Source organism: Manis pentadactyla, chromosome 15 (genome assembly GCF_030020395.1).
Source record: "Manis pentadactyla isolate mManPen7 chromosome 15, mManPen7.hap1, whole genome shotgun sequence".
NCBI lineage: Eukaryota > Metazoa > Chordata > Mammalia > Pholidota > Manidae > Manis > Manis pentadactyla.
This window is the reverse complement of record NC_080033.1, coordinates 32,921,313-32,935,118: the sequence shown is the minus strand read 5'-3', so window position 1 is coordinate 32,935,118 and position 13,806 is coordinate 32,921,313. Positions and strand designations below refer to the sequence as shown.

Below are 13,806 nucleotides of genomic sequence, written 5' to 3'. Positions count from 1 at the left end.
AATTCCATCTGTCACTGACTGTGTGGCATTGGGATGGTCACCTTACGTCCCTGAGACTCAGCTTCCTCCTCTGCCAAATGGGAAGCTCCAATGTTGATTCTTGAGAAGGATGAAGGGTTTGTCCTTTGAACCAAGTGGGTCTGAGATGGGTGTTGACAGGTGTGGGCTGCATGTAGGAAGCTCACAGACTGTTGTCTTCTGAACAGATGACAGTCCAGCCCCACCAGCCCCTTTTGAGCACCGGGTGGTGAGTGTCAAGGAGACCTCAACCTCAGCGGGTTATACAGTGTGCCAGCATGAAGTACTGGGAGGGTAGGTGGGTCTTCTGCCTTGATGGGGGCAAGGGAGGGGTAGGAGGTGGGGCAGAAACACCTGGAGCACCAGGGTGCTGGGTGGTTCTCAGGAACTGCTTAGCTGAACAAGGCCGAGAGTGGAGCAGCATGTGGAAGGGGATAGTCCACAGAGGGGAGTGCAGAGAATGTCCCCTGGTGTGTAGGAGAGCCACATGGGGTGAAGGAGCTGAAGTGTAGAGTGAAGAGCACCTACACAGTGTGGGCACAGGGGCCCTCTACTGGAGGTGCTGGGAGGGCTGATGGGACAGATAAGAGGGATGGTCCCTGAGGCACAGGGCAGCTGGGTGGTGTGGGGTCGGAGGATGTCCCCTGTGTAGGATAGACCACTTGGTACAGGTGAAGAATTCTTCTCTAGGTTTCAGGACAGAGCATGTGAGGGGGATGGCTCCTGGAGTGCAGGGCAGCCTAGGTGGTGTGGGAGTGATGACTATGGTACCTCTGGGGTACAGGATAATCCTGTGGTGTGTGTGGAGGAGGGCTGAGATCAGAAAGTGCAGGGTACAGGATGGCTGCCCATGTGTGTGGTGAGCCTCTTAGGTTCTCAGCCTGCTGTGTCATTGTGTCTCTGCAGGGGCCGGTTTGGCCAGGTCCATAGGTGCACAGAAAGGTCAACAGGCTTCTTGCTGGCAGCCAAGATTATCAAAGTGAAGAACGCCAAGGACCGGGTAAGGCTTCTCTCCCGAGCCAGCCAGTGCCCCTGGCTAAGCTCAGGACTCCTTCACTTCCTTCTCATCTGCCCCGGGCCCCATACTGAGCAGGAAACCTTGTTGCATTCCCTGCCTCTTTCCCATGACTCACACACTCCAGTCAGCAACAGGGGCTCCTGGATCCCAGGTTTTCTTAGTGACCCTCAGATTTCCTGTCTCTGAAATGGGTGGGTCATACTATGGTCCCTTCTGTTGTAAGGTTTGGGTGGTAAGAGACCTGGTGTGAAAGCAGGAAACAAGGATGTGGGGTGGGTGTGCATGTGCATACATGTGTGTGTCTTGGGAGGCACGGCTGCCTCCTCTTCCTGACACATTTCTTGGAAACTCCCCTCCCCCTGGCTCTGCAAGGAGGATGTGAAGAACGAGATCAATATCATGAACCAGCTCAGCCATGTGAATCTGATCCAGCTCTATGATGCCTTCGAGAGCAAGAACAGCTTTACCCTTGTCATGGAGTAGTGAGTGTCTTGAGAGGTGGGACAGCGGCTCCTCCACAGGCCAGGCTCAGGGCTAAGGCTTGGGGCCATGGTTCTAGGCAAAGCTCTCCCTGTCCCCTTCCCCTCTTGGGGACATCCAGGGAATGTCATCATCTCCTCTGCTTGATCTCCAACATGGAGCATGGAGGACAATGCCATTTGTCACAAACCAGTGGCCAGTGAGCTTGATTTGATCTGCAGTTGTATGTTGATGTGGCCTATACAACTTTTAATAATTTTGATTTAGTTGTTAACAGGTGAAAATTTGGAGATTCCACATGAAAACCTAGATTTCTGGCTTTTCTTGAAAATTTAAAAGATCTAGTAATGCTGGGCCTGCATTTCCAGCTGGAAGTGGTATACCGGCTCACCTTTGTAGACAGGCCAATTAGTCTTCCATTTGCCACCACTCCCAACTAACCCCTGAAACTGAGGCCAAGGACTCAGAGGCCATGTATTTTGGGGCTTGTCTTGCTACTTGCCTGCTGGTAGAATTGAGGAGAGTGAAACATTTTGTCATGGCATGTCACTATCAAAATTGGAAAAACAAAATTCAAAAAATACTGTGTATTTTAAGAAAACTTTTGTCTCACATCTGGTCTTATTTGCCCATTTGGAGTTCTTGTCATGTAGGTACTAGCTGGTCCCTGCAGGCAAACAAGTTTACAACTTTGGCCTAGAATATCCACAGTGAGCCTGTATTATCAACACTGAAGACAATCCAGTCATCCCTTGGTCCACTACTTCCTTTTTACCACTGCACTCTGAGCTGGAACAGGGCCAGAGCAAAGGTCCCCATTAACCCTAGATGGTAATGACACCCTTAGGTTTATCTGACTCAGCCTTTTTTTGGCTGCTGATGATAAGAGTGGCCAAGTCCTCTGAAAGCCTCACTTAGACCATCGCCTGCCTCTCCCTTTGCCCTGGCAGTGTGGATGGGGGTGAACTCTTTGACCGGATCACAGATGAGAAGTACCACCTAACGGAACTGGATGTAGTCTTGTTCACCAAGCAGATCTGCGAGGGTGTGCATTACCTCCATCAGCATTACATCCTGCACCTGGATCTCAAGGTCAGGCTCCTCCTGGACTTTTGGTGGGTGGGCCCAGGCTTTCTGAGCCTCTGCTGCTCTCTCATCCTCAAAAGCTCTGTCATAAACAATCATGGATGCCACTCCGGTCTCTCTGCTATTTCCTAGTTCTGAAGTCTTGGGCAAGACATGATCCTCTCTGAGCCTCAGTTCTTCCATCTGTAAAATGTGGATAATTATACCTGTTTAAGTGTTACTTGAAGATTAAATGATACAATGACCTTCTTTTACTTAAGGATATCTTTAAGATTCATTTTTAAAATTAAAATAGGAACTTATGCTGTAGTGACAAATATAGACATGTATATAGAAATGTATAAAATACACAGTGAAAGTTCTTTCCCCCATCTCCATGCTGAGAGGTTTTCTCTATTAACAATTTGGCATGATACACAAACACACACAAAGGGGATTGTACTCTGTCCTGTTTTAAAACTTGCTGTTTTTAGTTAATAGCATTTGTAGACATCTTTTCTACAAATGTCTTTAAGTGCCATGTCATATTTCACTGAAATAATGCATTACACTTTCTTTTGTCTACTAGGATTGATCTAGGAGTATCATGCACTGGGTGCAGTGCCTGGCTGGTAGGAAGCACTTGATACATGGTGGACATTTCTGTGATTTACCACTCAGCTGGGCCAACAGATGGGCATTTCTTTACAACCCCTTTCAGGAATTTCAGTGGCTTCTCACAGAAGATGGGAAGTGGGTTGGCTGGACCTGTGTGGGTGCACATTGCTCCTTGCACATTGACCATCTTCCCTGACTGACTTCAGACTGTAAGGTTGGAGTAATTAGAAAAATAGTGGGGATGGTGGGGAATTGACCTTAGTGTCCCCTGCTCACTAGAGCTAATTCCGGGGCTTCTAAATCAGCTATTCTGTTGATTGGGAAGTTAGTGGAAGCTCAGGATTCTGCTCTGTGGTTCTGGGTCACGGAAAAGCCTTTGCGGCAATTCCTGTGTCTCTGCAGCCAGAAGCAATAATTACCAAGGTCCATTTCCCAGCCAGGAGAAGGGCTTGTGTTGGTTCAGCTCCCTCCCAGCCATGAGATCTTGCATAAGTTCCTTGATCTTACTGATTGATCTTGCATAAGCTCGTCAATTGCAAAATGGGAAATAATAATACCTACGTACTAGGGACATTGTATGGATTGAAACATGGAGAAAGCCCCAGAGCTGCACTGTGTAATATAGTAGTCACTAGCCAGTGTGGCTGTTCAGCACTTTAAGTGTGGCTAGTGTGACTGAGAAATTGAATTTCATATTTTATTAACTTACATTGATTTAAATTTAAAAACTGACACTCTATTCAGTTATTAGTAAACTTTTAAGTATTTTGGAACAACTTCAATATATGAATTTACTTTTCAACTATGAATTTCATAAATCTAAACACAAATAATTCATGAAATCTAAATACATCTAAAATATTTCTGGTGAAAATTTAGTATCTGACTTGAGATGTGCTGTAAATATTAGATACACAATGGATTTCAAAGACTATATAAAAAGTGAATGGGAAATATATATTGATAACCTATTGAAATAATAGTTTAGATATATTGGGTTAAATAAAATATATTATTAAAATTAAGTTTTAGAAAATACTTTGAGATGAATGAAAATGAGAACACATAATATACCAAAACTTATGGGATGCATCTAAAGCAGGAAGAAAATTTGTAGCTGCAGGTACCTATATTAAAAAAGAAGAACAATCTTAAATCAATAGTATAACATTCTACCTTAAGGAGCTAGAAAAAGAAGAGCAAGTTAAACTCAAAGCAAGGAAGGAAGAATTAACACCAGTTCTTTATGAACTCTTCCAAAAAACAGAAGAGAAGGGAACACTTTCTAACTCATTTAATGAGGCCAGTCTCATCTTGAAACCAAAGACATATAAGAACAAAAATCTACAGACCAATATCCCTTATGAATATAGATGCAAAAATGCTCAATAAAATAGTAGCACACCGAATAAACATATAAAGATTATACACGTGACAAAGTGAGATTTATCCCAAGAATGCAAGATTAGTTTAACATATGAAAATCATCAATGTAATTTGCCATATTAATAGAATATAACAAAATCACATCCTCATTCCAACAGATACAGAAAAAGCACTTGACAAGATCAAGCAACTTTTCATAATGAAAATATTAAACCAACTAGGCATAGAGGGAACTTTCTCAACCTGATAAAGGCCATCTGTGAAAACCCACAGTTAACATTATACTTAATGGCAAAAGACTGATGCTTCCCCCTTAAGGTCAGGAACAAGATAAGGATATCTGCTCTTGCCACTTCGATTAAGCACTGTACTTGAGGTTTTAACCAGGAAAATAAATCAAGAAAAGAAGTAAAAGTCATCCAGATTGAAAAGGAAGAAGTAAAATTGTCTCTATTCACAGATGCCATCATCTTGTATATAGAAAATCCCAAGGAGCGTGGAGAGAAACTACTGGAATAGATGAGTTTAGCAAGTTTGGAGGATATAAGACAAATATACAAAAACCAACTGCATTTCTATATACTAGAATACAATCAACAAGCTGTAAATAAAATTAAGAAAACAATTCCATTTACAATACTATCAAAAAGAATAAAACACTTAGGAATAAACTTTTTTTGGAATAATTAACCTACTGTTACATGAGGAACATTATGCTTACTAGACTCCCCCCATCACCAAGTCCCCCCCACAAACCCCATTACAGTCACTGTCCATCAGTGTCGTAAGATGCTGTAGAATCACTACTTGTCTTCTCTGTGTTGCACAGCCGTGCCCGTGCACCCCCCCACATTATACATGCTATTCGTAATGCCCCCTTTCTTTTCGCCCCCCTTGTCCCTCCCTTCCCACCCACGCTCCCCAGTCCCTTTATCTTTGGTAACTGTTAGTCCATTCTTGGGTTCTGTGAGTCGCCTGCTGTTTTGTTCCTTAAGTTTTTCTTTGTTCTTATATTCCACATATGAGTGAAATCATTTGGTACTTGTCTTCTCCACATGGCTTATTTCACTGAGCATAATACCCTCTAGCTCCATCCATGTTGTTGCAAATCATAGGATTTGTTTTCTTCTTATGACTGAATAATATTCCATTGTGTATATGTACTACATCTTCTTCATCCATTCATCTACTGATGGACACTTAGGTTGCTTCGATTTCTTGGCTATTGTAAATAGTGCTGCGATAAACATAGGGGTGCATCTATCTTTTTCAAACCGGGCTGCTGCTTCTTAGGGTAAATTCCTAGAAGTGGAATTCCTGGATCAAATGGTATTTCTATTTTGAGCTTTTTGAGGAACCTCCATACTGCTTTCCACAATGGTTGAACTAGTTTACATTCCACCAGCAGTGTACGAGGGTTCCTGTTTCTCCCCAAACTTGCCAACATTTGTTGTTGTTTGTCTTTTGGATAGTAGCCATCCCTACTGGTGTGAGGTGATATCTCATTGTGGTTTTAATTTGCATTTCTCTGATGACTAGTGATGTGGAGCATCTTTTCATGTGTCTGTTGGCCATCTGAATTTCTTCTTTGGAGAACTGTCTGTTCAGATCCTCTGCCCATTTTTTAATTGGCTTATTTGCTTTTTGTTTGTTGAGGTGCATGAGCTCTTTATATATTTTGGATGTCAACCCTTTATTGGATCAGTCATTTATGAATATATTCTCCCATACTGTAGGATCCCTTTTGTTCTATTGGTGGTGTGCTTTGCTGTACAGAAGCTTTTCAGCTTGATATAGTCCCACTTGTTCATTTTTGCTTTTGTTTCCCTTTTCCAGGGAGATACGTTCATGAAGAAATTGCTCATGTTTATGTCCAAAAGATTTTTGCCTATGTTTTTTTCCAAGAGTTTTATGGTTTCATGACTTACATTCAGGTCTTTGATCCATTTTGAATTTACTTTTGTACATGGGGTTAGACAATGATCCAGTTTCATTCTCTTACATGTAGCTGTCCAGTTTTGCCAACACCAACTGTTGAAGAGGCTGTCATTTCCCCATTGTATGTCCATGGCTCCTTTATCATATATTAAATGACCATATATGTTTGGGTTAATGTCTGGAGTCTTTATTCTGTTCCACTGGTCTGTGGGTCTGATCTTGTGCCAGTATCAAATTGTCTTGATTACTGTGGCTTTATAGTAGAGCTTGAAGTTGGGGAGCAAGATCCCCCCCCACTTTATTCTTCATTCTCAGGATTGCTTTGGCTATTTGAGGTCTTTGGTGTTTTCACATGAATTTTTGAACTATTTGCTCCAGTTCATTGAAGAATGCTGTTGGTAATTTGATAGGCATTGCACTGAATCTGTAGATTGCTTTGGGCAGGATAGCCATTTTGACTATATTAATTTTTCCTAGCCAAGAGCATGGGATGAGTTTCCATTTGTTAGTGTCCTCTTTAATTTCTCTTAAGAATGTCTTGTAGTTTTCAGGGTATAGGTCTTTCACTTCCTTGGTTAGCTTTATTCCTAGGTATTTTATTCTTTTTGATGCAATCATGAATGGAATTGTGGTCCTGATTTCTCTTTCTGTTAATTCATTGTTGGTGTATAGGAAGGCCACAGATTTCTGTGTATTAATTTTGTATCCTGCAACTATGCTGAATTCAGATATTAGTTCTAGTAGTTTGGAGTGGAGTCTTTAGGGTTTTTTATGTACAATATCATGTTATCTGCAAACAGGGACAGTTTGACTTCTTCTTTACCAATCTGGATTCCTTGTATTTCTTTGTTCTGTCCAATTGCCATGGCTAGGACCTCCAGTACTATGTTGAATAGAAGTGAGTAGAGTGGGCATCCCTGTCTTGTTCCCGATCTTAGAGGAAAAGCTTTCAGCTTCTCGCTGTTCAATATTATGTTGGCTGTGGGTTTATCATATATGGCCTTTATTATCTTGAAGTACTTGCCCTCTATACCCATTTTGTTGAGGGTTTTTTATTATGAATGGATGTTGAATTTTATTGAATGCTTTTTCAGCATCTATGGAGACAATCATGTGATTTTTTTCCTTCTTTTTGTTTATGTGGTGGATGATATTGATGGATTTTCGAATGTTATACCATCCTTGCATCCCTGAGATGTATCCCACTTGATCATGGTATATGATCCTCTTGATTTATTTTTGAATTCTGTTTGCTAATATTTTGTTGAGTACTTTTCATCTATGTTGATCCGGGATATTGATCTGTTATTTTCTTTTTTTGTGGTGTCTTTCCTAGTTTTGGTATTACAGTGATGCTGGCTTCATAGAATGGGTTTGGAAGTATTCCCTCATCTTCTGTTTTTTGGAAAACATTAAGGAGAATGGGTGTTATATCTTCTCTAAATGTCTGATAAAATTCAGCCTTGAATCCATGTGGTCCAGGTTTTTTTTTCTTGGGTAGTTTTTATTTACTGATTCAATTGCATTACTGGTAATTGGTATGTTTAGATTTTCTGGTTTTTCCTTGGTCAGTCTTGGAAGTTTGTATTTTTCTAGAAAGTTGTCCATTTCTTCTAGTTTATCCAGTTTGTTAGCATATAGATTTTCATAGTATTCTCTAAATTTTTTGTATTTCTGTGGGGCCCATTGTGATTTTTCCTTTCTCATTTCTGATTCCATTGATATGTGTAGATTCTCTTCTTCTCTTAGTAAGTCTGGCTAGGGGTTTATCTATTTTGTTTATTTTCTCAAAGAACCAGCTCTTGGTTTCATTGATTTTTGTCTATTATTTTATTGTTCTCAATTATATTTATTTCTTCTCTGATCTTTATTATGTCCCTCCTTCTGCTGACTTTGGGCTTCATTTGTTCTTCATTTTCCAGTTTCAGCCATTGGGACTTTAAACTTTTCATTTGGGAATGTTCTTCCTTCTTTAGATAGGCCTGGATTGCCATATACTTTCCTCTTAGAACTGCCTTTGCTGCGTCCCACAGAAGTTGGGGCTTAATGTTGTCAGTGTCATTTGTCTCCATATATTGCTTGATCTCTGTTTTAATTTGGTCATTGATCCATTGGTTATTTAGAAGCATGTTGTTAAGCCTCCATATGTTTGTGAGCCTTTTTGTTTCCTTTGTACAATTATTTTCTAGTTTTATGCATTTGTGGTCTGAGAAGTTGGTTGGTAGAATTTCAGTCTTTTGGAATTTACTGACTCTTTTTGTGGCCTGGTATGTGATCTGTTCTGGAGAATGTTCCATGTGCACTTGAGAAGAATGTGTATCCTGCTGCTTTTGGGTGTACAGTTCTGTAGATGTCTGTTAAGTCCATCTGTCCTAGTGTGTTGTTCAGTGCTTCTGTGTCCTTACTTATTTTCTGTCCAGTGGATCTGTCCTTTGGAGTGAGTGGTGTGTTGAAGTCTCCTCGAATGCATGCATTGCATTCTATTTCCTCCTTTAATTCTGTTAGTATTTGTTTCACATATATTGGTACTCCTGTATTGGGATATATATTTATAATGGTTATATCCTCTTGTTGGGCTGACCCTTTTATCATTATATAATGTCCTTCTTTATCTCTTGTTACTTCCTTTTTTTTGAAGTCTATTTTGTCTGATACCACTACTGCTACACATGCTTTTTTCTCCCTATTGTTTGCATGAAATAGCTTTTCCCATCCCTTGACTTTTAGTCTGTGTATGTCTTTGGGTTTGAGGTGAGTCTCTTGTAAGCAGTGTATAGATGGGTCTTACTTTTTTATCCATTCTGTTACTCTGTGTCTTTTGATTGGTGCATTAAGTCCATTTACATTTAGGGTGATTATTGAAAGATATATACTTATTGCCATTGCAGGCTTTAGATTTATGGTTACCGAAGGTTCAAGGTTAGCTTCTTTACTATCTAACTGTCTAACTTAACTTGCTTATTAAGCTATTGTGAGCACAGTCTGATGACTCTTTCCCTCCCTTCTTATTTCTCCTCCTCTAATATTTATATGTTAGTTGTTTTATTCTGTGTTCTTTTGTGTTTCCTTTGACTCCTTTTGTGGGTAGTTGATTTTATTTTTCTGCCTTTAGTTAGCATTTGGTTGGTCTGATTTCTTTGCTGTGATTTTATTTTCTCTGTTGACATCTATTTAGCCTTAGGAGTGCTTCCATCTAGAGTAGTTCCTCTAAAATACCCTGTAGAGGTGGTTTGTGGGAGGGAAATTCCCTCAACTTTTGCTTGTCCGAAAATAATTTAATCCCTCCTTCATATTTAAATGATAATCATGCTGGATACAGTATTCTTGGTTCGAGGCCCTTCTGTTTCATTGCATTAAGTATATCATGCCATTCTCTTCTGGCCTGTAAGGTTTCTGTTGAGAAGTCTGATGATAGTCTAATGGATTTTCCTTGGTAGGTAACCTTTTCTCTCTCTCTGGCTGCCTTTAATGCTCTGTCCTTGTCTTTGATCTTTGCCATTTGAATTATTATATGTCTTGGTGTTGTCCTCCTTGTGTCCCTCGTGTTGGGAGTTCTGTGGGCCTCCATGGTCTGAGAGACTATTTCCCCCCCCCAGTTTGGGGAAGTTTTCAGCAATTATTTCTTCAAATACACTTTCTATCCCTTTTTCCCTCTTGTTCTTCTTCTGGTACCCCTATGATGCATTTATTATTCCATTTGGATTGGTCACACAGTTCTCTTAATATTCTTTCATTCCTAGAGATCCTTTTATCTCTCTCTGCATCAGCTTCTCTGCATTCCTGTTTTCTGATTTCTATTCCATTAATGGCCTCTTGCACCTCATCCAGTCTGCTCTTAAGTCCTTACAGAGATTCTTTCATTTCTGTATTCTCCCTCTGTACTTGCTCCTTTAAGTCTCACATATTTCTCTGCAGATCCATCAGCATGGTTATAACTTTTATTTTGAATTCTTTTTCGGGGTGATTGCTGATGTCTGTCTCCCCAGGCCCTCTCTTGGGGGTTGTCTGGGTAATTTTGGACTGTACCAAATTCTTCTGCCTTTTCATGTTGATAGAGGTAGCTGTAGGCAGGTAGCATGTGTGTCAGCTGGGAGAACAAAGTCTTTTCCTGCTTGCTGGTCACTTTGCCCTTCTCTCCTGCCTGTGTCAGTTACCCGCACTCCTGGAGCAGCCTCTGGGTTAATCCCCTAAGCTGCTGTGGGCAGGATCTACGTCAGAGTAGCGCAGAGCCCTGTGGGGTGTGGCAGGCATGCCAGCTGTGCTCTCCTGTGAAATCAGCGCCCCTGCTGGGCAGCTGTGTGCTGGCTGCAGCCTTTTTGTCAGGCCCAGGCCACTGTGCACTGGACTGAGGTTATGGGTGGCTGGTGGGGGTGCAGCTCTTCATGGGCCACTCCTCCGCCACTGCCCCTGGCTCCAGCGTGCTGCCCCTGGGCCCCTCTGGTGCCGCCGCCGCTGGCGCGCACAGGCTGCTCCCAGGCCGCTCAGTTGCCGCTGCCGGAGGCTCGTGCGGGCCACTCCGGTGCCGAACTTAGGAATAAATTTAACAGAGGTCAATTCCTAACTCGGAAAATTAAAACAGTGTTGAAAGAATATGAAGACGACCTTAGTAAATGGAATGACATCCCATTGTCATGAATTGGAAGACTTAATATTATTAAGATGACAATGGCAGTACTCCCTAAATTGATCTACAGATGTAACACAATCCCTATCAAAGTCATAGCTGGATTTTTTGCAGAAATTAATGTGTTTGTGTTAAAATTCAGGTGGAAATTCAAGGGACAAAAAATATCAAAATCAGTCTTGATAAAGAGGAGCACATTGGGAGGAATCACAGTTCCCAATTTTGAAATCTTTCTACTGAGATACAGAAATCAAAACGATATATTATGAATGTAAGGAAGGACAGATAGGTAAATGAAATACAGTTGAGAGTCCAAAAACGAACCCATACATTTGTGGTTGATTGATTTGTGACAATAGTGCCATGACAATTAAATGGGGAAAGAATAATCTTTCAACAAATATCCCAGCATAGTGCAGGGATGCCATGATTGATATCCACATGCAAAGGAATGCAGTTGGGTCCCTACCTCACATTACATACAAAATTAACTCAAAGTGGATCCTAAATGTTAGAGTTAAACTATAAGATTCTTATATGAAAACATAAGAGCAAATTTTTGTGACCTTGGATTAAACAATGGTATTTTAGATATGACTCAAAAGCACAAGCTAGAAAATAAACATCTATAAATTAGACTTTAGCAAAATTAAAAATTTTTATACTTCAAAGGATACCATCATGAAAATGAAATGAAAGCTCATGAATGGGAGAAAATATTTCCAAATCATGTATCTGATAAGGAACTTGTATATTGCAAATATAAAGAACTGTTAAAACTCAATAATGGAAAGACAAATTTAAAAGTGGGCAAAGGATTTGAATAGACGTTTATCCAATGAAGATATACAAATGGACAATAAGCACATGGAAAAATTCTCAACATCATTAGTCAGAGAAATGTAAATGAAAACCACATTGAGATACTATTTCACGCATTAGACTAGCTAAAATAAAAAATGATAATAACAGGCAAGAAGAAGTGTTGGCTAGAATGTGGAGAAATTGGAATCTTTATACATTCCTGATGGGATTATAACCTTGTGCATCCATTTTAGAAAACAGTTTGGCAGTTCCTAAAATGTTAAACATAGAGTTGCCATATGACCTAGCAATTTCACTTCTAGGCATATACTCAAGAGAATTGAAAAAGTAAGTCAACACAAAAACTTGTATACAAGTGTTCTTAAGCATTATTCATGATAGCCAAAAAGTGGAAATAACCTGAATGTTCACTAACTGGTGGATAGATAAACAAAATATGGTATATACATACAATAGAATATTATTCAACTGTAAAAAGGAATGAAGTATTTATACTTGCTACAATATGGATAAGTGAAAGAAGCCAGATGCAAAAGGCTAAAATTTTATGATTCCATTTATACAAAATGTCTGGAAAAGGCAAATCCACAGAGACAGAAAATACATTAGTCATTGCCAGCATTTGGAGCAAAAGGGAAAATGGAGAGTGCTGATGGGTATGGGATTTTTTTTATGTGTGAAAATGTTCTAAAATTATAATCATCACACAACTCTGAATATACTAAAAACCATGGAATTTTACACTTTAAAATGGTGAATTTTATAATATCATTATTTATATAATTTATATTTCAGTACTGCTAGAATATTTTAAATTATATATGTGGCTTACATTATATTTCTATTGGACAATGTTGTTCTAGACCTTATAAAGAAGACACGGAGATTTTAAATATCTGAAGAATTGTACAACCCCATCGTAACATTAATAACAATAAGACCTTTTACTGGGAGAAAGTACCTGCATTTGCTTTGGAAACTGCAATGCTTCATGCATATTATGTCATTTGATCCTCATATCCTCCCAGGAGGAAGGCAGGAAGAGGTTATTATTCCTTTTTTATAGATGGAGACTCTGAGGTTTCAGTATGGAGGGCCTCAGGCCTCCAGGTCCTTTCTACCATAAACCCTACCTCTGTGCCCACTCCCCACCACTATCCAAATTTGTCCTGCACAAGCAGTAGGTTTTGTTCCAGGCTCCTTCAGGGACTCAGAGCTGATCTGAAAGACTTACGGGGAGAAGCATGTCAAGACCATGGTCTTTATCCCATGTGTCACAGCCATTACCACAAAAAAAGATGGACATTTAGCAGCTCTGATGTCCTTGACCCCATTATTGAAGCTTTGGTCCCACTCTAGGATGTAATTGTTCAGGATTGGGGCCTGGGCATTGGGACTTTTGAGAGCTCCCCTGATAATTCTGATGTGCAGCCAAAGTTTGGAACCACCACCCCAAGCCAACAATCTCAAACAAGCAGCCTATGGGCCAAATCTGCAACATACAGGAAAATGTATATTTAAATTTGATTTAGTTGTCAACATTTATAGCATGGAATTTTCACATAAAGAAATGTCTATTTCTGGCTTTTCTTGAAGCCTAAGAAACTTTGGCAACTGGGCCTGCATTCCTGCATGGTGACCAGCAGGGCTGCATTACATAGGCAGGAGTCCTCTACTTTGTCACAGTTCACACTACTCCTTATTGTCTCACACCCATCTACTTTATTTATTTTCACTGTCTATATATCCCTGTAGTGCTGCAGTGAGCTATTCATTTCCCTTGGGGGCTGGGAACCAGAGACCTATTTATGTGAGTGTGGGAGCTGCAGACCTT

At 40.3% G+C, this 13,806-nt stretch overlaps 1 protein-coding gene across 3 annotated transcripts in view; it reads left to right on the top strand.

Annotated features, from left to right (window-relative positions):
* MYLK3 (myosin light chain kinase 3) overlaps positions 1–13,806 on the top strand; it is a 51,514-nt gene that overhangs the window by 17,914 nt on the left and 19,794 nt on the right. For all 3 annotated transcript variants that reach the window (XM_036911008.2, XM_036911003.2, XM_036910995.2), the window contains exons 5-8: positions 207–312; positions 925–1,018; positions 1,409–1,518; positions 2,467–2,608. In XM_036911008.2, coding sequence (XP_036766903.2) covers positions 207–312; positions 925–1,018; positions 1,409–1,518; positions 2,467–2,608 — 452 coding nt within the window. The remainder of the gene's footprint in view (positions 1–206; positions 313–924; positions 1,019–1,408; positions 1,519–2,466; positions 2,609–13,806) is intronic.